General features: G+C 41.4%; 1 protein-coding gene across 1 annotated transcript in view; it reads left to right on the forward strand.

The window, feature by feature from the left end:
- The first annotated feature begins 5,258 nt into the window (after nucleotides 1–5,258).
- Nucleotides 5,259–24,414, forward strand: part of DLEC1 (DLEC1 cilia and flagella associated protein) — an 86,942-nt gene continuing 67,786 nt past the window's right edge. The window contains exons 1-8 of the mRNA XM_058183285.1: nucleotides 5,259–5,499; nucleotides 10,689–10,829; nucleotides 12,848–13,004; nucleotides 15,352–15,462; nucleotides 15,619–15,815; nucleotides 18,451–18,674; nucleotides 20,471–20,552; nucleotides 22,503–22,590. Of these exons, the coding sequence (XP_058039268.1) occupies nucleotides 5,401–5,499; nucleotides 10,689–10,829; nucleotides 12,848–13,004; nucleotides 15,352–15,462; nucleotides 15,619–15,815; nucleotides 18,451–18,674; nucleotides 20,471–20,552; nucleotides 22,503–22,590 (1,099 nt within the window). The 5' untranslated portion in view covers nucleotides 5,259–5,400. The remainder of the gene's footprint in view (nucleotides 5,500–10,688; nucleotides 10,830–12,847; nucleotides 13,005–15,351; nucleotides 15,463–15,618; nucleotides 15,816–18,450; nucleotides 18,675–20,470; nucleotides 20,553–22,502; nucleotides 22,591–24,414) is intronic.

Here is a 24,414-nt window from a genome sequence, read left to right on the forward strand (position 1 = left end):
TGTTTCCCCTTTTGCATTTGAGCATGCAAAAGGGACAGGAAAGGGAAAGAGGAAATGCAAATATTTCTTGTTTCTGTCTCTTGCTTCCTTGCTTTCTTTCCTCCTGTCTGTGTGTCTGTCTGTCTGTCTGTCTGTCTGTCTCTGTCTCTCTCTCGTTCTTCCTCTCTCTTTCCCACTATTTTCACTCTCATTGTTTCTGTTTCTCTCCTTTCTTTCTTTCTTTCCTTCCTTCCTTCTTTTTTCCTTTTCTCTTTTTCTCTCTTTCTCTCTTTCCTTCTCTTTCTCTCTTCTCTCTCTCTCTTTCCTTCTCTCTCTCTATCCTTCTTTCCTTATCTCTTTCCTTCTCTTTCTCTTTCTCTTTCTTTCCTTCTTTCTCTTTCCTTCTTTCCTTAATTCTCTCTTTCTTTCCTTCTCTTTTTTTCCTTATTTCTCTCCTTCTCTTTCTCTCTCTTTTCTGCTCTCTCTTTCCTTCTCTCTCTCTTTCCTTCTTTCCTTATCTCTTTCCTTCTCTTTCTCTCTCTCTTTCCATCTCTCTCTCTCCTTTTCTCTCTCTTCTCTCTCTCTCTCTCTCTCTCTGTGAAATACTGCCAGTCCTGTTCTTAATGGGTGGCCAAAGTGCACCGAACTGGAATCATCTTCTGGGCCATCCTGACAGCTCACATTCTTTTGACATGACCAAGGAAGTCTTTAGTTGATGTCATGTAATGCCTTCAGAGCAAGAATGTATCTGCACAGACTTATTTATTATGCACAGGTACAGAACTGAGCCAGTGCTCTCTTCCCCAAATACTTCTCAAAGGCAAAGGGACTGCCGCTAATAATAATTAGGCTCATTGTTTCTACAGCCAAAGAATCATCTGATAAGTTTAAATTAGCAGCAGGCCTAAATAAAGAAAAAAAAAAAGAGAATCATGTCTTTTCCCAATAGAGACTGAATTCAGGGTGAGGCAAATAAAATCGTCCAGTGAGTGACAGCATAGCTGCGAAAACAAGGTGACAGCATGGATACTATCCCTATAAGCACCTATAAATTCCTTAGCACAGGTAGTTGACTTACAACCATTCATTTAATGATCACTCAAAGTTACAACAGCACTGCAAAAAATGGCTTATGACCGTTCTTTCAAACTTACGACCATTGCAGCATCCCCACGGTCACATATCAAAATTCAGATACTTGGCAACTGACTCATATTTATGACGGTCACTGCGTCCCGGGGTCATGTGATCTCCTTTTGCGAACTTCAAGCAAGCAAAGTTAAGGGGGAAGTCAGATTCCCTTAATCTGATTGGTGGTTTTTGATCACCACGCTATAAAAATACGTTGAGAGTCTAGAAAGAGGGCAACCAGGATGTTTAGGGGACTGGAGGTTAAAACATACAAAGAACGGTTGCTGGAATTGGGTATGTGTAGTTTAACAAAAAGAAGGACTAGGGGAGACATGATAGCAGAATTCCAATATCTCAGGGGTTGCCACAAGGAAGAGGGAGTCAGGCTGTTCTCCAGAGCACCTGAGGGTAGAACAAGAAGCAAAGGGTGGAAACTGATCAAAGAAAGAAGCAACTTAGAACTAAGGAGAAATTTCCTGACAGTTAGAACAATTAATCAGTGGAACAGAAGTTGCCGTCAGAAATTGTGGGAGCTTCAGCACTGGAGGATTTCAAGAAGAGCCATCTGTCTGAAATGTTGTTGGGTCTTCTGCTTGGGTCGGTGGTTGGACTAGATGACCCACAAGGGTACTTCCAATTCCGTTAATCTGTTAATCTGATTAATTTAACCACTATGGCAAGAAAGGTCATAAAACGAGGCAACACTTAACAAATATCTTACTCAGCAAAAGAAATTTTGGGCTCAGTTGTGGACATAAATCAAGACGTACACTGCCCTATCCCATTTCAAATCTACAGCCCATACATGAAAGCATTGACAGTTATTGAACTACAGGTAGTCCTTGACATATGACTGGTTACTTAGTGATCAAATTTATGATGAATGCCCCCTTAACTTACAATCTGCTTTCAAAGTCACTATGGCCACACACACACATAGACACACACACACCATGTCACTTGATTGCATTTTGGATGTTTGACAACTGGCTCAGTTTTGTAGTGTCTTTTGGCCACACTATTGCAATTTCCAAATTGTTTTGCTGGTTTCCCACAGTTATTTCTAGTTTCTAGCAAAAAGTGCCCATTGTGGAAAGTTCATTTACTTAATGACTGCAGCAGTTACTTAATGACTGCTTGGGGGGGGGGGAAAGAATGTCATAAAATCAGTTCCAGTTCACAGGGTGACTCACTTAAAGACTGCAATGACTTATGACCATAGTTCTTGGCTCAATTACAGTCATTGTTCAGGGAGTACAGGTAGTCCTCAATTTACGACCACAATTGAGCACATAATTTATGTTGCTAAGGGAGAAACTTGTTAAGTTAGTTTTGCCTCATTTTACAACCTCTCTCCCACAGTTGTTGAGGGATGTACTGCAACTGTTAAGTTAGTAACATGATTGTAAGTGAATCTGGCTTCCCCATTGACTTTGCTTGTCAGAACGTCACAAAAGGGGATCCACATGATCCCGGAACACCGAGGTCATCATAAATATGAACCAATTGCCAAGCATCTGAATGTAAATCACATGACCATGGGAATGCTGCAACGGTCATAAGTGTGAATAATGGTCATAAGTCATTTTTTCAATGGTGGTGTAAATAGTCACTAAATGAACTGTTATAAGTAGAGGACTACTTGTACCTTATCTAAAAGAGAATCCAATCAAGGTACAAAATAATCATTAAAGCTATTAATTCCTGTACATCCCATTTTGAACGAGGTGTTTTGATTTTAAGAGAGATGGCTGAGGAATTCTGAGATTTTAAGTCCACACATCTGTCTGTGGGTGAGGCTGAAGTACACTGCATTAGCTTCTATCATTCTGAAATAATAGAAACCAATGCAGTGTTTTTCAGCCTCAGCCACTTAATCAGAGCAATTTTTGAAAAGTTGGAATTCTGCAGCTAGACTGAGACCGACAATAATAGTAGAGTGTGAAAGGTTGGCATTCTGCAAGTTGTAGTCTCAATCTTTTAGAAGGCCATCAGGATGGAGAAGAAGGATTTCAGTACAGGTAGTCCTTGACTTACAACAGTTCACTTAGTGACCATTCAAAGTTACAGTGGCATTGAAAAAAGTGACTTAGGACCATTTTTCACACTTATGACTGTTGCAGCATTCCCATGGTCATGTGATCAAAAAGAACGCTTGGCAACTGGCATGTACTTATGACAGTTTAAGTGTTCCGGGGTCATGTGATCCCCTTTTGCGACCTTCTGATAAGCAAAGGTAATAGAAAAACCAGATTCACTTAACAACTGTGTTACTTATTTTATAACTGCAGTGATTCACTTAAAAAATGTGGCAAGAAAAGTCGTTAAATGGGGCAAAACGCACCTAACAAATTTCTCATTTAGCAACATAAATTTTGGGCTCTGGTGGAGGATTACCTGTATGTCCTCATTGGTGACTACCAACTTCAATTTGAGAATACAGTGGTATCTTGGTACTTAACTGCTTTGAAACTCGCTGAATTTCGTACTCAATGCATTTTGATGCAAAAATTTTGTCCCAGTACTCACTCATTGTGTGTTCGATACTCAACGCACAAGCTAGAACTTGTGTTGGCTGCCTTGTGACTCACTACATTATTCCTTATGGGAAAATATTCATAGTTTTTGGTACTCGTCCATCTCCTGATGAAGCTTGAGGCACCACTGCATAAACAGAGGGATAGAATGAAGATCACGTGAAGTGTTAATACCACTTTGTAAGGCCTTGTTAAGGCCACACTTGGAATACTGCATCCAGTTTTGGTCGCCACGATGTAAAAAGGATGTTGAGATTTTAGAGAGTGCAGAGAAGAGCAGCAAAGACGATTAGGGGACTGGAGGATAAAATATTCAAAGAACGGTTGCTGGAATTGGGTATGTCTAGTTTAAGGAAAATAAGGACTTGGGGTGATATGACAGGGATGGAAAGAATTATAGGTAGTTCTCTACATACAGCCATAAAGGAATCTGCTGTAGTTAAGAGAGCCCATTGTTTAATCAATAAGAGCTGCAAGGGATCTTGGAGGTCTTCTAGTCCAACCCTTTGCTTAAGCAGGAGTCCTGCTTTCTGGTGCTTTAGAAAATAAGTTGAAACCCCCCCTTCTTCTTCTTTGTAGCAGCCCCTCAAATGTTGGAATGCTGCTATCATGTCTCCTTTTTAATACACTATCAAATTTAAAAAACTGATTCAATCGCTGTAACATTAAAATATTAGCTAAAATTTATCAAAACTAGAACCTAGGTAAAACCCTATAAAAAACCCACTAAAATCCCCATACTAAAATCGATCAGGCCAGCCCTAGCCCTCAAATGTTGGAATGCTGCTATCATGTCTCCTTTTTAATAAAAAGAAGGAGTGGGAGTGACACGATAGCAGCCGTGCTCCAATATCTTAGGGGCTGCAAAAAAGAATAGAATAGAATAACAGAGTTGGAAGGGACCTTGGAGGTCTTCTAGTCCAACCCCTTGCTTAGGCAGGAAACCCTACACCACTTCAGACAAATGGTCATCCAACATCTCCTTAAAAAAAGAAGGAGTGGGAGTGACACGATAGCAGTGCTCCAATATCTTAGGGGCTGCAACAAAGAATAGAATAGAATAACAGAGTTGGAAGGGACCTTGGAGGTCTTCTAGTCCAACCTCCTGCTTAGGCAGGAAAACCTACACCACTTCAGACAGATGGTTGTCCAATTTCTTCTTAAAAACTTCCAGTGTTGGAGCATTTACAACTTCTGGATACAAATCGTTCCACTGATTAATTGTTCTAACTGTCGGGAAATTTCTCCTTAGTTCCAGGTTGCTTCTCTCCTTGATGAGTTTCCACCCATTGCTTCTTGTTCTACCCTCAGGTGCTTTGGAGAACAGCTTGACTCCCTCTTCTTTGTGGCAACCCCTGAGATATTGGAAGACTGCTATCATGTCTCCCCTGGTCCCTAGAAGAAAGGGGTTCAAGCTATTCTCCAAAGCACCTGAAGGCAGGACAAAAAAGCATCGGATGGAAATTAATCTTGGATTAATTTTTAATTTAATTAGTTTAATTAAATTAAACCTGGGATCAAGGAGAAATAAAACCACTTATACGCCTACATTTCCCACAAGACCTAGCGCGCTGGCTATGATTTCTGGGAATGGTAGGCAAACGACGAGATCTAGCGGGCTAGATTGGGGGAAAAATCGGAGCTCGGAGGCGGGGGCTTCCGGAAGAGACCGGAAGTCGCTGTTGCTAAGGGCCCGGTTTTCGCTTCTCAAAAAGCAAGTTCTTAGCAACCGGGGAAAGGGCGCTGCGAGAAGATGCTGCCCGCCGAGGAAAGGGGCGCCCTGCGCCCCAGGGATTCTCCGGGCCCCGAGCCTTCCATGTACAGGCACAGGCCCGCTTCGGAACTGACTCAGGTGAACGAAGAGCCGCTCCCGCTTCTGCCGCCGCGCCCTCCGGGTTTAAGTAACCTTGCAGACGCTTCTCAATTCCAGGGCGTTTTTTTGGGAGGTGGGGGTACACCTGGCCTGACAAAACGATTCCTATATGAGCATGGGCAGAATGCCACCTGCAATGCCTCTTTCCTGTAGACCCCGAGATGGTATTTTGGGCTCCCCCAGGCACAGGATTCCTGGGCATGTGCAGAGTGCTTATTCAGCCTACCTGCAGCACAAGGGGGAAGTGGGTGTGGAGGAACCTACCTAGTCCATTTTATTGATGATTTCATTGTATTTAACACATTTCTTATCATCGCCCGTTTATCTGGGCATTAGAGAGAAACTTTAAAAAAAAAACACCCGATTTTTTTTTTAAAAAAAAAACCCGATTTATTTTTTTAAAAAAGGTACAGTATTTAAGATGCACCAGGTTCTTTCATCGATGATTTAAACACACCCCTTTGGATTCAGAAAATGTTGTAAATGCTTTTATTTCACAGGGAGAAGAACCACAATGAAGAATGGTTTAATAATAACAGTAGTTGCAAAACACCCTAAGCCTAACCCCTAACCCTGTGACAGTATTTATTTCTTTATTTTATTTATTTGTCAATCATATATAACAGGGGTCTCCAACCTTGGCAAGTTTAAGACTTGTGGACTTCAACTCCCAGAGTTCCTCAGCCAGCAAAGTTGGCTGAGGAATTCTGGGAGTTGAAGTCCACAAGTCTTAAAGTTGCCAAGGTTGGAGACCCCTGATATATAAGATAACAGGTAAAAGTATAAACATAATTTGGATACATGAAAAGAGTAAGTAAAAAGGAATATTAGGACAGGGATGGTAGGCACACAGGTGCTCTTATGCACTCCCCTTACAGACCTCTTAGGAATGGGGTGAGGTCAACAGTAGACAATTTAAGGTTAAAGTTTTGGGGGTTTGGGGAAGAAACTACAGAGTCAGGTAGTGTATTCCAGGCATTGACCACTCTGTTACTCAAGTCATATTTTCTGCAACCGCGTTTGGATTCAATAGAATCCAAACTCGATTTATATTAATAATATTAAATAACATCTGCCTATCCCAAGGACACGTGGACAAAAAAGGCAAATGCAATCTAAACATCTAACTGGTTGTATGACCAACCATAATAATATTTTTTTTTTCCTGGAAAAACTCCCTTATCTTTAACGGTATGTTTCCAGAGCTGCCTGCAAGCTTACGAAAATACAACCAGCCACCAAAAGTTGGCCCAAGTGCAGGAGAATGAAGCTTTGTGTTCAGGATTTCCTGTATGTGTGTCAGTGTTTGTGTTTAAGAATGAAGCAAAACATTAGGAATGATCAGATGATTACGTTGCTGCAGGAAGAGAGGAAGGTTTGGTATGTGTTCCATTTTTAAATTTTTCCAGTACTTAACCCATTGGGGAAAATTGTTGAGGTGAGTAAATATTAGCTGAGATGAAGGACTGAATCAAAATATGGAACCTGCGTGGAGAAAGATTAGCTTCTTTTGATTTAGTGCAGGTATTCTTACTCAAAAATGGAGGGACAATGTTTTTAAAAATACTACGGAAATATCTTGATTGTAGGTTTACTTGTCAATTCAGTTGGCCTTTGGCCATAGAGGACTCCTCAACTTAAAACTGGTTGCTTAGCAACCATTAAAATTATACTGGACCTAGTTAGGGCTAGTTAGGTCTCAAGTTTTGATGGTCAGGGCCCTTTCTGTGGTCACAAGACCAAACTTTAGACCCATGATGGCGAACCTATGGCACACATGCCCAAAGTGGCATGCAGAGCCATTTTGCCTGGCACGTGCGGCACTGCCCGTTCCTTTTCTAGGTTCTGCTGCACATGCGCATGCGATGCGTGCAGGAAATGTAGCATTTTGTTTCGTTTCCCAGCATGAGCATGCCAGCTGGATTGGCACGTGTGCATGAGCACCAGAACCTGGAAGACTTTCCATCCAGCGCACACGCATGCACTGAAAACTGGAAGTTCATTTTCCAGCACACTAATGCCCCCCTTACAGCTCTCTTCCTGGTTGTCGCCCAGTGCTACATGAAGTGTTCCCTTTTTGGTACATAGTGCTGCGCACGCACTTGGTGCCAAAAAAGTTCTCCATCACTGCTTTAGACACTCAGTAATGGCTGCATTTATGATGTTTGCAGCATCTCATGGTCCCATAATCACAGTTTACAATGGTTTTGCTGAAAACTAGCATGTACTTTTGGTTTTTAGCAAAACTGTGCCCATAACAAATTATTGGTATGCTTGATGACTGTGGCATTCTACAGGAGGTCCTCGACGTAAGAATTGAGTCTAAAATTTCTGTTGTTATGTGAGATATTTGTTAAGCGAGTTTTGCCCCATTTTACGATCTTTCTTGCCACAGTTGTTAAATGAATCACTGCAGTTCAAAAACTAACAACATGGTTGTTAAGGGAATCTGGCTTCCAAATTGATTTAGCTTTCCAAAGGTCACAAAAGGTGATCACATGACCCCAGGACACTGCAACCGTCATAAGTATGAGTCAGTTGCCAAGCATCTGAATTTTAATTACATGATCATTGGGATGTTACAAAGTGTTAAAAACAGTCATAAGTCACTTTTTTCAGCTCTGCTGTAACTTTGAACAGTCACTAAATGAACTGTTGTAAGTAGAGCAATGTATTAACAACTGCTGCAAAAAAATGATGTAACATTTTACAACCATAACAACAAAAAACTATAATGCACAAACTCCATTAAAGTCATATGTTGAGGACTACATTCTTAGGCATATATAGCCAGCCTGCAGAAATCTGAGCTTTCACATAAATTAGAATCTTTAGAAATGATGAGGCTAGGAAGATACATTTTTATGAAATTAATGACTAATGTACTCCATTTGGTCCCCATGGATTGAATTCAAAAAATCCACTGGAGGTTTTGCGAGTCTGAAAGGTAATTCTTCTCCCTACTGTCCTCTATCTCATAAAGCTAATTCCTAAACTCAAATTGGAATAACCTCCAGGGAAGCCTTAGTTGCAATTACAGGAAAATCCTAGCGAGTACCCAGAAACATTGATTTATGAAATCACTCGCTTCAGTTTTATGTTGTTCATTCTCAAGCTTCTGAGGGCGTAAAAGAGAAGCAACAACATCCAGGAGTCTGTTCCACAGTTAAAAGCACTTACACTTAGACGATAATTTCTGATTTACAGCTGAGTTATTTATTGTTGCTATTGAGGGGTTGCCACAAAGAAGAGGGGGTCAACTTATTCTCCAAAGCACTTGAAGGCAGGACAAAAAACAATGGAATAATCAAGGAGAGAAGCAACTTGGAATTAAGGCAAAACTTCCTAACAGTGAGAACAATCAACCAATGGAACAGCTTTGCCTTCAGAAGTTGTGGGTGCTCCAACAATGGAGGTTTTTAAGAAGAGACTGCACAGTCACTTATCTGAAATGGTACAGGGTCTCCTGCTGAAGGAGGGGGTTGGAATAAGAAGACCTCCAAGGTCCTTCCAACTCTGTTCTGATTGATTGTAATTTAAAGCCACTGTTTCTTGACCCTAACCCCACACAATCTACACGAATATAGAAGATCCTAAATATTGTAATCATTGTAACTTTAGCATTTTATATATGAATATTTTGCACTTGGCTTGAGGCCAGTGTGATGTTACTTTTGTTGTTGTTGTTCCGTAACAATGTAATAATTGTAGGAACCAATCTTGGTTGGTCAACGGAACCAGAGTTTCAGTCTTCTGATATTTTGGACTTGTGCTGGAGCTTATCCTCGGGGAACTTGTCTCTCACCATGTTTCACATTCACTATTCACTCACCGTGTTTCAGATTATGGTGAGAGAGAAGTCCGAAAGCTCGGAAGGCTAAACCTCTGATCCCAGCAACCGATTCAGATTAGATCCTGCAACATTATCCTGGGACACATTGATTCGCCTTCATTCATAACATAATAATTGGTTGTTCTCTTTAGGACCGTCTTGTTTGCTTAATGCGACAAAAAAGACTGTAAAAACAGGTCGGTCACATGAACAAACCATTTTATAACTGGTTTGGACTGAATTTTTAAAAAGCCTTATTAATTTCAAACACACGTTTGAAATTCAAACACAAGTTATTTTCTGTCACTGTAATCCTTAATTAGTTAGACATAATAGCAAGAAACTCAGCTGCTAAACTTATTGTCATCATACAGATAGTCCTCCACTTACAACAATTCATTCAGTGACCATTCAAAGTTACAACAGCACTGAAAAAAGTGACTTTATGACTGTTTTTCACACTTAACAACAGTTGAGGCATCCCCATGGTCACATGATCAAAATTAAAATGCTTGGCAACTACCGTATATACTCGAATATAAGCCGATCCGAGTATAAGCCGAGGTCCCCAATTTTACCCCAAAAACTGGGGTAAACTGGGGACTCGAGTATAAGCCGAGGGTGGGAAATGAGGCACCTACCGGTTGGGGAAACCCTCCTCCCTCAGCTGAGAAGGCTGGCGGCTCCCCGCCCCGCCTCTCACTGCACCGCAGGGCTTCCGTCCGGTAAAATGTGAAAAAGAAAAAAAACCTCAGTATAAGCCGTATATACTCGAGTATAAGCCGAGGGCTTTAAAAACAAAACTCGAGTATAAGCCGTATATACTCGAGTATAAGCCGAGGGAAGTTTTCAGCACAAAAACGCATATCTGATAATTCATATTTATGACGGTTGCAGGGTTCTGGGGCCACCTTTTGCCATCTTCTAACAAGCAAAGACATGGGAGAAGCCAGATTCACTTAACAATCTTGTTACTAATTTAACAACTGCAGTGATTCCCTTAACAACTGTGGCAAGGAAGATCCTAAAATGGGGCAAAATTCATTTAACAAATTCTTCACTTTAGCAACAGAAATTTTAGGCTCAATTGTGATCATCAGTCGAAGACTATCTGTATTGTCAATTTAATTAATTTGAATGTATGCTGAAGATTTTTAACACTGAACACGTATGCATTGTAACTTTCAATATAAAGGTTGCTTTATGCCAGTTTTCAAGAATTTCTTTAACTGTACTATTTATTGATGTGAATTCTGCTGTCATTCTTATTGTAGGATCACCAAATCAAATATTTCTACATCTGTTTCTAATTATTTCTCCTCCTATCCCCACTCAGGACATTTCCCATGTGCTAACCAAAGTCTTTAAGAGCTTATATACTTCAGAGGTGATAGCATCAGACATGGTGAATAATATGATCAAATCCCGTGGAGGACAAAATCCCCATCACGAATACTTTGTGGAAGAATTGCGAAAGGTAAACTTTCCATTTATCTCTGTTCAGGAAAACACTTAAGAATTAGGTGACTTCAGCTTGCAGAAGTTCTGCTTAATCACCATTCAGAATTGAATCATTTTGTAACAGTAGGAGATAGATAGACGAGCAGATAGACAGATATATTTTAGTTTATTGTCATCACACTTCGAACAACGAAATTAAATGCCACCTTCAGTGTACATTATAACTATAAAAATAAAACATAAACACACATCCTTCCCATTCTATACGATTGAAGTGAAAACCCAATACTGCATTATTATTACACTATACTGTAGAATTCAATATAGTTACTGCCCTGGGGTAGAAGCTGTTTTTTCAGCCTATTTGTCTTGTTTTTATTCTCCTGTACCATCTTCCAGATGGTAAAAATTTCAAAATAAAGGGTGAGATCCAGGATGAGATGGATCTTTAAGGACGTTCTGAACTTTCTTAAGGCAGTGGGAGCTATAAAGCTCTTCCAAAGAGAGGAGACGGCAACCAATGATCCTCTGGGCAATGGCTTTAACCCTCTGGAGTGCTGCCCTATCTGCCAAAATACACAAAGACAGATAAACACACATAAGCATAACATTAATCAACATAAACATATGTTTATTAATTATGTTATAAAATTAGAATAAATGTAATAGAATAAATCAGAATCAGATCATCCTCTTCATGACCTGTTTTGCTTGTTAACTTCTGGGAGGAGACTTTGTGGTATCTGAAGCAGAACATCTAGATCAGGGGTCTCCAACCTTGGCAACTTTAAGACTTGTGAACTTCAACTCCCAACTTTGCTGGCTGAGGAATTCTGGGAGCTGAAGTCCACAAGTCTTAAAGTTGCCAAGGTTGGAGACCCCTGGTCTACATCATGGGTGTCAAACTCACGGCATCATGTTGTCATCACATGATGTTTTGCGGCATTTTCCCCCTTTGCGAAGTTGGGGTGGGCATGGCGGTGGGTATAACGCATCTGGCCTGCCGGCCACTGGTTTGACACCCCTGATATACATTCAGTCACAGTTTTGTTCCATATAGTAGTATCAATCTTGTGAATTCTTAACTTTCCTCTTTCCGCTATGTATACAAAATGGATAGTAATTGATATATGAATGTACGTATATGTGTATGTATGTATTTGTGTGTGTGTGTGTGTTTATGTATTTATATATATATATATATGTATTTTTATTTGTTTTCTGATGTATTTTTATATATATATATATTTTTCTGAGGTTTTCGCGGGTGTTTGTATGTAGGTCTTTGGTTATTCGGGATTTCTCCCGCGTAAAATTGGAAGTGTCTTGGCGATGTTTCGATGAAGTCTCATTCGTCATCTTCAGGCTTCAGCTTCGTGCTTCTGGAGAAGCATGAAGCTGAAGCCTAAAGATGGCGAATGAGACTTCGTCAGCGTCCTGGGACTATTCTGTGAGAAAAACAACCACATGTGTGTGTGTGTGTGTGTGTGTGTGTTTGGTCTTTGGTTATTCGGGTTTTCTCCCATGTAAAATTGGAAGTGTCTTGGCGATGTTTCGACGAAGTCTCATTCATCATCTTCAGGCTGGTGTTTACAGCTTCATGCTTCTAGGAGCAATGCCGAATAATCCGAATAACCAAAGACTAACCAAAGAAACCCGAATAACCAAAGAAACCCGAATAACCAAAGAATAACCAAAGAAAACCTGAATAACCAAAGACCTACATACAAACACCCGCGAAAACCTCAGAAAACATATATGTATTTATATATATAGTATGTGTATATGCGTGTTATATACGTGATAGATATATACTTTTTGTTTGAGAGCAGGCAACAGAGTTTCATTTTTAATGGGTACCACACAATAGAAAAATGACAATAAATGTTACCTTAATCTTATTCTTTATCAGAAGTCAATGGCCCATTTCTATCTTTAGGAGAATTCCTCTTTTTTGCATATAATATAAAAGATCTGTATTTTGATGTCAAATAAATTGAATCTATATTTAAATGTTAACCATGACAATAATAGCTCCATGAAGAGTATAATCACCGGCAAATGGAGGCCCAGATGTTGGAGAAACACATCATCCAAGCAAGGGCCAGGGCCACGGCAGAAGAGGAGAGGATCTTGAGCCTGTATCAGCTAGAAGTTCCAGAAACCTACCGCCGAGCTGCAATGCCATCAGGTGAAGGAATGAGCATTTCCTATGTTTCCTTTTACAGGTAATCCTCGACCTGCGATCACAATGGAGCCCAACATTTCTATTGCTAAGCAAGACAGTTGTTAAGTGGGTCGTCCCCCCCCCGCATTTCATGACCTTTCTTGCCACAATTGAATTGCTGCAGTTGTTAAATTAGTAACACGGTTATTAAGTGAATCTGACTTCCCAATTGACTTCACTTCTCAGAAGGTCACAAAAAAGGGGATCAACTGACTCCAGGGACACTGCAGCCGTCATAAATACATGCCAGTTGCCAAGCATCAGAATTTTGATCATGTAACTCAGTGGTGGGTTTCAAATTTTTTTACTACCGGTTCTGTGAGTGTGGCTTGGTGGGTATGGCATGGATTGGTGGGCGTGGGTTGGTGGGTGTGGCAGGGGAAGGATACTGTAAAATCTCCATTCCCACCCCACTCCAGGCAGAAATCCCCATTTCCTACTCATCAGCTAGGACTCGGCGGCAGAGAATAGATGGGGGTGGGGCCAGTCAGAATTTTTACTACTGGTTCTCCGAACTACTCAAAATTTCCACTACCGGTCCTCCAGAACTGGTCAGAACCTGCTGAAACCCATCTCTGATGTAACTGCAGGGATGCTGCAAAGGTTGTAAGTGTGAAAAATGATCACTTTTTTTTAGTGCTGTTGTAACTTTAAATGGTCCCTAAACAAATGGTTGTAAATTGAGGATTACTTCTATTCTAATGTAACTTATACCATGGAAACCAAATGTCCTTTGGTTTTCTACAAATTAGTAAGGATTTGATTTGACCTTGTTGGTATGGGAAGGATTGATGGCAAGGCACTTCTTCTTTTTATGCCATATCCGTCATTGGACATTGGCGATCATGGTAGCGATCCTATTTTTATCAAGAGCCACACGAAAAAGAGCTGCTGAGTTTTGTCCAAGCCAGTCCCTTAGATTTTGAAGCCATGATGTTCTTCTTCTGCCTAGACCTCATTTGCCTTCAATCTTTTCCTGGAGGATTAAGTGAAGGATGCCGTATTTTTCCGGGTGTCGCATCCCATGTCCAAAATATTCTAACTTTTACTTTTTGATGGTTTCCCTTGGTTTTCCCAGGCGGCTTATCACCTTCACATTTCTGATTTTCTCAGCCCAGCTTATACGTAACAGCCGCCTGTAAATCCACATTTCAAATGCGCACAAATCCTATTTGGTTGGCTTACTGAAAAATTAGAAAAATAAAAATTACGATGAAGAGACAAGAGGAAAGTCTTTTTATTTTTCTGCTCCTATTTTTCAGTTCAGGATAATTCCTGTGAAACATAACTGCCTCCAAAGCTATTCTTTTTTTTTTTGGTGGATGTGCAAATTGATTACAAGTAGTCTTTGACTTACAACTATTTGTTTAGCAACTGTTGAAAGTTGGAAGGATACTAAAAAAACGTGACGATTCTTGCAGCATCCCCATAGTCAGATGATCGAAATTTGGGCGCTTGGCAACCAGCATTTGTTTACAATCGTTGCACATCTCTGGTCATGTGATCATCCTCTGCGACCTTCCCAGCTGGCTTGCGACAAAATCAATGGCAGAACTCGGATTCGCTTAGTGACCACACAATTCATTTAACAACTGCAGTGATTCATGGCAAAAAAGAAAAAGATTGAAAAATAGGGCACAACTTTTATCTAACATCGTGTCTTATTCAGCAACAGAAATTCTGGTCCCAATTGTGCTTGTAATTCAAAGATTAGCTGCCCTGACCTATTTCCCTTCCAAAATGTTCTATTCCCCTGTATGAAGAAATAGAATAGAACAGAACAGAACAGAACAGAATAGAATAGAATAGAATTTTTATTGGCCAAGTGTGATTGGACATACAAGGAATTTGTCTTGGTGCATATGCTCCCAGTGTACATAAAAGAAAAGATACCTTCATCAAGGTTCAACACTTACAACACTTAATGATAGTCATAGGCTGCAAATAAGCAATCAGGAAGCAATATCAGTATAAATCGTAAGGATACAAGCAACAAAGTTACAGTCATAGAGTCATAAGTGGAAGGAGATTGGTGATGGGAACGATGAGAAGATTAATAGCAGTGCAGATTCAGTAAATAGTCTGACAGTGTTGAGGGAATTATTTGTTTAGCAGAGTAATGGCCTTCGGGAAAAAACTGTTCTTGTGTCTAGTTGTTCTGGTGTGCAGTGCTCTATAGCGTCGTTTTGAGGGTAGGAGTAGAAACAGTTTATGTCCAGGATATGAGGGATCTGTAAATATATATAATGGAAAAATAATGGGAACAGTTTATTTTTAAAAACTTATCTCTCTTAAATGTGCATTTGCCTAGTGAAGTCTACATTCAGATGGTGTGTGGATGGCGCCCTCCTTAAAAAACACCATTTAATCTGTCCTGATGATTACATCACAGATCCGGTACTACTAACCCATGCTCCTAAAGGTAACTAGAAAGACGATTGAGACTTTTTTCCAGAACGCAATATAATAGTCATACCTGAAAGTATATGAGACTGTCATTTTTAAAAAAATATGTGTATGAACGATGACTGTTCTGTTTCTAGGTTTCTTTCTGAACTTAACTTTTTTTTAAACGCAGATTTCTCAGAACCGGGCTATTTGAGAGAAACTGACTGTAAACATTACGTTCCTCCTGACTCAGAAGTTCTCCAATTCAAGGAAAATTCACGCATCAAAAAGCTATGGGCAAGTCTTCCAGATGTATCTTTGTCCAGTTTAACTCTGGACTCTTCAGAGCCTGATTTTTCAGACAGATCTGTGGCATTGCTCTATAAGGTACAATCTAGTTTTATTTTGACATTGTTTTCTGATCCATCCCCACAGGTCAGCCTTGTCTCATGATGTGATCAGGTTAATCTTTCTCAGGTTTGAGATGTCCATTGATGTTCCAAAGGTCCTTTTTCAAGAGGCAACTGGACTTTCTGGGTTTTTTGTGTTGTTTTTTTTTTTTGAAGATGTTTTGCTTCTCATCCAAAAAGCTTCTTCAGCTCTGACAGGGTCTCTTCAAAAAGCCCTATTTCCCCCCTGTTATAGTTCAAGAAATATCACAGTGTGCTTCAAATAGTGCTGGAAGATACCCCAGAAACACATTAGTAAGTTTTCATGATGGACTTCTGATCTGGATAGCTACCTATTTTGATATTTTTGGTCAGTTAGGCTACAGGTAGTCCTCAATTTATGACTGCAATTGAGCCTGGAATTATAGTTGCAACTCATGCTGGTTGTCCCAAAGGTGCTTTTTCAAGAGGCAACTGCACTTTCCGGTTTTTCTTTGAAGATATTTCACTTCTCATTCAAGAAGCTTGGATTACTGCAATGCTCTCTACATTGGGCTCCCCTTGAAGAGCACCCGGAGGCTCCAGTTGGTTCAGAATGCAGCTGCGCGGGCGATAGTAGGAGCCTCACGTTGCTCCCATGTAACACCACTCCTGCACAGTTTGCACTGGCTACCTGTGGTCTTTCGGGTGCACTTCAAGGTGTTGGTGACTACCTTTAAAGCGCTCCATGGCTTAGGGCCAGGGTACTTACAGGCAATGTTCCCTCTAATTTTTCACGAGTCTGAGCAAGCACACTAACTCCCTGAGCGGTCCCTTGAACCACTGTGAGCAACATCAGACGTGCGGGTCATGCCAGCATCGCATCCATTCAAGTCACATGATTTATTAAATCCATTCATTTATTTTATTTATTTATTATTATTATTATTTTATTTATTTATTTATTTATTTATTTATTTATTATTATTATTATTATTATTATTTATTATTATTCATTTATTAAATCCATCCATTCAAGTCACATGATTTATTAAAAGAATCAAACAGATTCGGCTAGCTAAAACTTTTAGCTAGAATCGGCTAGCCGAATCTGTGCTGCGCAGCTAATCAACGTCATTTGACAGGCGTTGATTAGCTGCGCAGCACAGATTTCCTGTGCGCGGAGACCGTGTCAGCAGTGCGCATTTGCGCACGCGCGCAGTTTAGAGGGAACAGTGCTTACGGGACCGCCTGCTGTTACCGAATTCCTCCCACCGACCTGTACGCTCTCACAGAGAGGGACTCCTTAGGGTGCCGTCCGCCAAGCAATGTCGGCTTGCGGCCCCCAGGGGGAGGGCCTTCTCTGTGGGGGCTCCCACCCTCTGGAACGAACTTCCCCCTGGACTTCGGCAACTGCCGGACCTTCGGACCTTTCGCCGCGAGCTTGAAGACCTATTTGTTTGTTCGCGCAGGACTGGCATAGGATTTTAATTAGTTTTAATGTTTTAATATTTTATAATTTATGGGGTTTTATTCTCAATGTTTTAATTCGGCCATTTGTGTAATAAGTTTTTTAATTCATGGTTTTATGTGTATATTGCTGTCGTTTTTATTTTGGCTATAAACCACCCTGAGTCCCTTGGGAGAAGGGCGGTATAAAAATTTAATAAATAAATAAATAAATAAATAAAAAGCTTCTTCAGAACTTGGATTGCCCTTCCATTCCCTCCACCGACCCCATCCTATCATAACCTATCCTTCCATCCCCCCCGCCATCAGAACAGATGAAACTTCTTGGATGAGAAGCAAAATGTTTTCTTCTTCTTCCTCCTCAAGGAAAAAACAGTCCAGTTATTGTTCAGGGAAAAAAAGCACCTTTGAGCAGTCTGCTAGTAGAGCATTTTACAGAATCAGGGCCACAAAAAGGGTTTTGAGACTTGTTTTTTACTGCTTCAAATTGCAGGACTTGAAAAATGGGGTTTCAGGTGCAGAAAAGCAGATTCTGGCTGAATATTGTTATTGTTTTTTTAAATTCACAGTAGGAGATAGGTAGTCCTCTACCTGCAACTTCAATTGAGCCCAAAATTTCTGTTGCTAAGTGGGGCATTGGTTACGTGAATTCTGCCCCGTTTAAATGACCTTTCTTGCCACAGTTGTTAAGTGAATCACTGCAGTTTTTAAGTTAGTAATAAGATTGTTAAGTCAATCTGGCTTCTCCCGTTGACTTTGCTTGTTAGAAGATCTCAAAAGGTGGACACCCCCAGGACTCTGCAGCTGTCATAAATATAAATCGGTTGCCAAGCATTTGAATTCTGACCACATGACCATGGGGATGCTGCAGCTTTTTTTCAGTGCCCTTGTGACTTCAAATGGTCAGTCATGAACTATTAAGTCAAAAAAGATCCCTACTGGATACTGAAGTATAATCCAGAAAGATGTTGGGGTCCCCTTTGCTGGACCAAATAGGGACTGGACAAGCTGTCTGTGGGGTGGTTTTAAATAAGATTCTTGCCTTAAGCAAAATTCAGGAGTGGCTCCTTCAGTTCTAGGGTTTTGAAAATCTCAAAGCTTGTGAGATCAGTTTTTGGTGATGCAGGGTGAATCTTATATACAGGTCTTATCTGAAAGCATGTTTCTTGTTTCACCTGTGATAGAAGAAGGCTAAAGCCTCAGGCAAACCCGTCTGGATGGATGAAATGTCCAGAGCCGACCGGCAGAAAGACCGTCTATATCTTCAGAGAATGAAAGACCGCCACAATTTCCTGAAAAATCCTCGCTTTTTCCCACCTAATTCACTCCACGGAGGCAAGTCCTTGATTCTGCCTCAGAAGAAGGCGGAGCGGATAATAGGAGGAAGAAGAAAGTTTGTGACGGAAAGGTAGCCCTTTACAGAAAAAGTTACCCAACTGGCCCTCTTAGCTGCAGCAGTGATATTTAGCATTTATGTGCTTCTCCCTCTCCCAAACATTCCAAGGCATTCTAAACCTGAATGCAAAAATCTTTTATGTCGCTCAGGGAACACAGCCTGCCTGTTGCAAAAAAGGGAAGAGGAAATTTGACACAAAGTTGTTGCTTTTGATAGCAAGGTAGGGCACATCCTGCCTTCAAAGACCAGCTGATATAAACTCACTGTGAAGCACAACTGTGGGAGCATCGCCAGTTTGCACATCTTCTGCTTTGAGAAAATGAGAGGAGGAGGAGTCGCCTAGCCTTTCAGGGCTCAGATCCGAAAAAGGTCGTCCCCCCCCCCAAAAAAATATGTCAGAATCACAATATTCTTCAGGCAGGGTGCCACTGAAATATTGGCGTCACCACCTCCTGTTTCAGGAAGGCATGGGGTGGTTTATGACTTCACCAAAAGATAACCTCTTTCATTTTGGCTAAAACAAAAGGCCATGGCTACCTTTGGAGACGCAGGGATGTGGTGGCTCAGTGGCTAAGACGCTGACCTTGTCAGTTGAAAGATCGGCAGTTCAGCGGTTTGAATCCCTAATGCCGTGTAATGGGGTGAGCCCCCGTTACTTGTCCCAGCTTCTGCCAACCTAGCAGTTCGAAAGCAGGTAAAAAATGCAAGTAGAAAAAATAGGGACCACCTTTGGTGGGAAGGTAACAGCGCTCCATGCGCCTTTGGCGTTGAGTCATGCCGGCCACATGACCATGGAGACGTCTTCGGACAGCGCTGGCTCTTTGGCTTTGAAACGGAGATGAGCATCGCCCCCTAGAGTCGGGAACGACTAGCACATATGTGCGAGGGGAACCTTTACCTTTACCTTTGGAGCAGCATGATGGCGCAGAGTGGGGAAGAAACTGAGTGGACCTAAGGCTGAAATATATGCTTGAGAGTGCAGTGTTTTTGAACCTCCATAATTTCATGATGTCCTTCCTGGCCGGGAAAATCCTGGGAGTTGAAGCCCACACATCTTAAACATTGTTAAGCTTGAGAAGCACTGGGGGAGATTTCAATATAATGAAGTTCACTTTACAGGTGGTCCTCAGTTTACAGCCACAATTGAGCCCCAAATTTCTGTTTGTAAGCGAAACTGTTCTTAAGTGAATTTTGCGCCATTTTACAAGCTTTCTCGCCACAGCTGTTGAATCACCGTAGCTGTTAAGTTAATAATTTAACAGTTATTATTTTATTTTATTATTTTTCTTATTTTTTGTGGTCTTTTTATGTCCTTGTAAACTGCCTGGAGTCACCATGTGCAAGTAAGCAGCAATATAAATTTTCTAAACAAACAAACAAACAAACTCGCTTCTTGAGTGAATCTGGTTTCTCTTATTGACTTTGCTTGTCAGAAGGTTGCGAAAGGGGATCACTTGACCCCAGGACCCTGCCAACCATCATAAATATGAACCAGTTGCCAAGTATCTGAATTTTGATCATTGTAAATGTGAAAAACTGTCCTAAGTCACTTTTTTCGGTGCCGTTGTAACTTTGAATGGCCACTAAGCCAACTGTCGTAAGCCAAGGACTGCCTGTACTGAAGTCAGGAAGCCTCACCCTGTTCTCCTGTCACAGGCATTTTTCTGGAGAAGGTGTGGGGCCAGAGTCAAGCTCTGAGGGCAATGCAGTGAAGTAATCCCCATTAAGCCCAACCAGCCCTGGACGACATGCAGCAGTCCTGATAATTCTCTTGACCGTCTTTTTTTCCCCTTTTCTTTTAATTTCAGCAATTCCCGGTCAGTACCGATCTTCCTCTCAAACCCTCCTGCAGTGGTGTTTACAGAATATGAAGTTGGTCAGGTTTACGAGGTAAGAGCCACTCAGGAGAATTTCTGACATCCGCCTGGCCTGTTAATTTGCTTTTTTTTTTTTCAAGCTGGATCGGAGCATCATTCTTTCATTTCTTAATAAAGGGGTACTTTTAATTAAATACAGGGAGTCCTCGACTTATGACTGGTCCACTTAGCGATCAGCTCAAGTTTCAGTGGACCCCCTAAAGGTGCTTCACATACCGAAGTTCAGACAGACATCCTCCCCCACCCACCCCTGGTCATGTGACTGCATTTATGGTCATTTGCTGCGTCCTGTGGTCATATGGGGCCTCTGGTGGCTCAGACTGCTAAGACAGTCTGTTATTAACAGCAGCTGCTTGCAATTACTGCAGGTTCAAGTCCCACCAGGCCCAAGGTTGACTCAGCCTTCCATCCTTTATAAGGTAGGTAAAATGAGGACCCAGATTGTTGGGGGCAATAAGTTGACTTTGTATATAAATATACAAATGGATGAAGACTATTGCTTGACATAGTGTAAGCCACCCTGAGTCTTCGGAGAAGGGTGGGATATAAATGCAAATAAAAAATAAATAAAAAAAATATGACTGTGTTTTTGCTGAAAAAGGGCATTTGTTTCTGGTTTCCAACAAAAGCCACCCCATATTGAACAATGGGTTCAGTTAATGACCGTGGCTCTTGTTTAAAGACAGCCAGAAAAAAAGTTGTAAAAAAAACATAGCCTGACTAGGTGGCTCAGTGGCTAAGACACTGAGCTTGTCAATCAGAAAGGTCGGCAGTTCGGTGGTTCAGGTCTCCCGCGTGAGCAGGGGTTTGGACTAGATGACCTCCAAGGTCCTTTCCAACTCTGTTACTGTTACATGGTGACCACTTTATGTCTATGACAATTTATACAGTAACTGCAGTTCTCAGGCTCAGTTATGGCCTTAAGTCAAGGACTACCTATAAATCAAACCTATGAACTCTTCTCTCCTTCAAGGATAGATCTATCACTGGAGGTTTTTAAGAAGAGACTGGACTGTCACTTGCCTGAAATGGTATAGGTCAGTGATGGCTAACCTTTTTGCCATCAAGAGCCAAAAGCAGGGGGACTGGGGGGGGTCACGCGCCTGTGCCCACACCCATAATTCTATGCGCCACCCCCATGCATGCGCGACCCCCATTTTTGGCACGCAATGGCATGGTGGTCCCATTTTTCACCCTCCCTAGGCTCCAGATCCTTTCTAGGAGCCTGGGGAGAGCAAAAAATGTACCTTCCTCACACATCCCCCCAGGCTCTCTGGAGGCCGGAAACAGCCTGTTTCCCTAGTTCCGGTGGGCCCAGAAGGTCCAAAAATGAACTGGCCTGCGCATGCATGCGCGGCAGAGCTGACCTCACGTGCCCACCAATATGGTGCCATAGGTTTGCTATCATGGGTATAGGTTCTTGTGCTTGAGCAGGGGGATGGAATAGAAGACCTCCAAGGGACCTTCCAGCTCTATTCCAATTCTGATTCTAATATCACAATTAAGGGCCCTTCTATATGTTTTATAAATTTGTAGGAAATGAAAAACGTGTGCAATAATAACAGTGCCAAAATTGTTCTGACTGTGTTGGGCAGGAGAATAGTTGTGGGCTTTTTAAGGATAAAAACTGACTGTGCTTGGCTTGCAGACCCTTGACATATCCATTCCCACTTATTTTTGCCTTCCCTTCATCCCCCAATTCATAAAAAATCAACCATTTTTTGGTGCTGAATATTGTCCTTATGCTTTGGGGCAGTGTTGGGATTCAAGTAATTTAACAACTGGTTCTCTACCCTAATGATTTCTTCCAACAACCAGTTTGCCAAACTGCTCAGAAAGTTAACAACCAGTTCTCCCGAAGTGGTGCGAACTGGCTGAATCCCACCACTGCTTTGGGGGCTACTCTTTGGATCACAAACTGTCTGGGGGAGCTGCACTGGCTCTGTCCTTTCTTTCTTCGTAGATGACCATAGAGTTACAGAACATGACTTCCACATCCCAAAGTGTCAGAATTATTCCCCCAGCAACATCTGCCTTCTCGGTTGTGATGGGTAAGTTCTTGCCAGATGCTATGACGTCAGTTTCTAATCAGATGGGAATTTTTTTGGGGGGGGGCAAAAATTGGTTTCCATGGATTGCTTCCCAACGATGGAAATGGCCTCAAAAGAATGCTACAGCAGGTGGCAGCACCTGACTATTCTTGAAAAATTGCTAAGCAGAGCCAGATCTGATGAATATATTTTATTTATTTATTTGTATTATTATTGTTACAAGTAACTCAAAGCAGCGAACATAGCCAACACATCTTCTTCCTTTTACTTTCCCAAGGCAATAACCCTGTGAATTGGGTTGGGGAGAGAGGGAGAGTAAAAGGGAGAAGGAGAGAGACTGGCCTAAGATCACTAATTAGGTTTTCATGCTTAAGGCTGGATTAAAACTCATAGTCTTCCACTTTCTAGCCTGGTGTCTTAACCAACTAAACCAGGGGTCTCCAACCTTGGCAACTTTAAGACTTGTGGACTTCAATTCCCAGAGTTCCTCAGCTAGCTTTGCTGGCTGAGGAACTCTGGGAGTTGAATTCCACAAGTCTTAAAATTGCCAAGGTTGGAGACCTCTGCATTAGACCAAAATGATTGGGAATCTCAGGATGACAGAATAGAGGACGGGTTCCCAACCGAGAGTGCTCGCACCCCCTGGGGGTGCAAGACAATATTCCAGGGAGTGCGAAAACTTGCGTTTAGTAATTTCAAAATTATAGTGTATATATATAATTATATGCATATAATTATTTATTTTTAAGGGATGCGAGAATAGGTCAGAAGTGTTCTAGGGGTGCGTGGTATAGAAAAGGTTGGGAACCCCTGGAATGTATAGATCAGGGGTCTCCAACCTTGGCTACCTTAAACTTGTGGACTTCAACTCCCAGAATTCCTCAGCCAGCAAAGCTGAGTCTTAAAGTCCACAAGTCTTAAAGTAGCCAAGGTTGGAGACCCCTGGTATAGATAGCCTTTGAGTTACGGCCATAAAGGAGCTCACACATTATGAACATAAATTGTGATAGTCACAAGTGGGGTTGTTCATGTGACTGGTTTCTTCTATCTTGGAGCTGTGTAATCACTTCTAACAGTTGCTCCTTAATGGCTCACTTCCTCCAGGGCCAATTCTAAAATCCTTTACACCATGGGAAAGAACTGGTGTGCCTTACGCACAGCGGTGGGATTCACTTACCTTCTCTACCAGTTTGCAAATGTGAACATGCATGCATCTCTGCGCATGTGCATGGCCTTCCACGCATGTGCATTTCTCGCACATTACGTCCGAGTGGGTGGGCGGAGCCTCCCTCAATCATCACTACCGGTTCACCCAAACCGGATAGAACCGGCTGAATCCCAACAGTGCTTATATATCTACCAGGTTCACACACGCTTCTAAGCCATTTTTAAGCATGGCTTATTAAATAAAACATAATTGGCTGGTTTCAGTTACCTGGCTAATTCAAATCAGATTAGATTATTTTATCATAATATGATTGCAAAATCTACAGGGCACTATATTAATGGTGGCAGACCATGCATGAAGACCTGGCTTTTTCAGCCCCTCTTGAGTGTGGAGCTGGGTTGATTGATTTTAATTCTCTTTCATACGATATTATGAAATAGGATTACAAATCATGATTTTGTGAATCCCCTTTTTATGGCTATGTTGTCCTCCAACATAGTACACTGGACTTTTATGGAATTTCTGTTTTTACTATGTTTCTTACAAACACACAATTAGATACATATACAGGCAGTCCTCAACTTACAACCACAACTGAGACCAGAATTTCCATTGCTAAACAGGCAGTTGTTAAGTGAGTTTTGCCCCATTTTATT

This window comes from Ahaetulla prasina, chromosome 4, assembly GCF_028640845.1.
Source record: "Ahaetulla prasina isolate Xishuangbanna chromosome 4, ASM2864084v1, whole genome shotgun sequence".
NCBI lineage: Eukaryota > Metazoa > Chordata > Lepidosauria > Squamata > Colubridae > Ahaetulla > Ahaetulla prasina.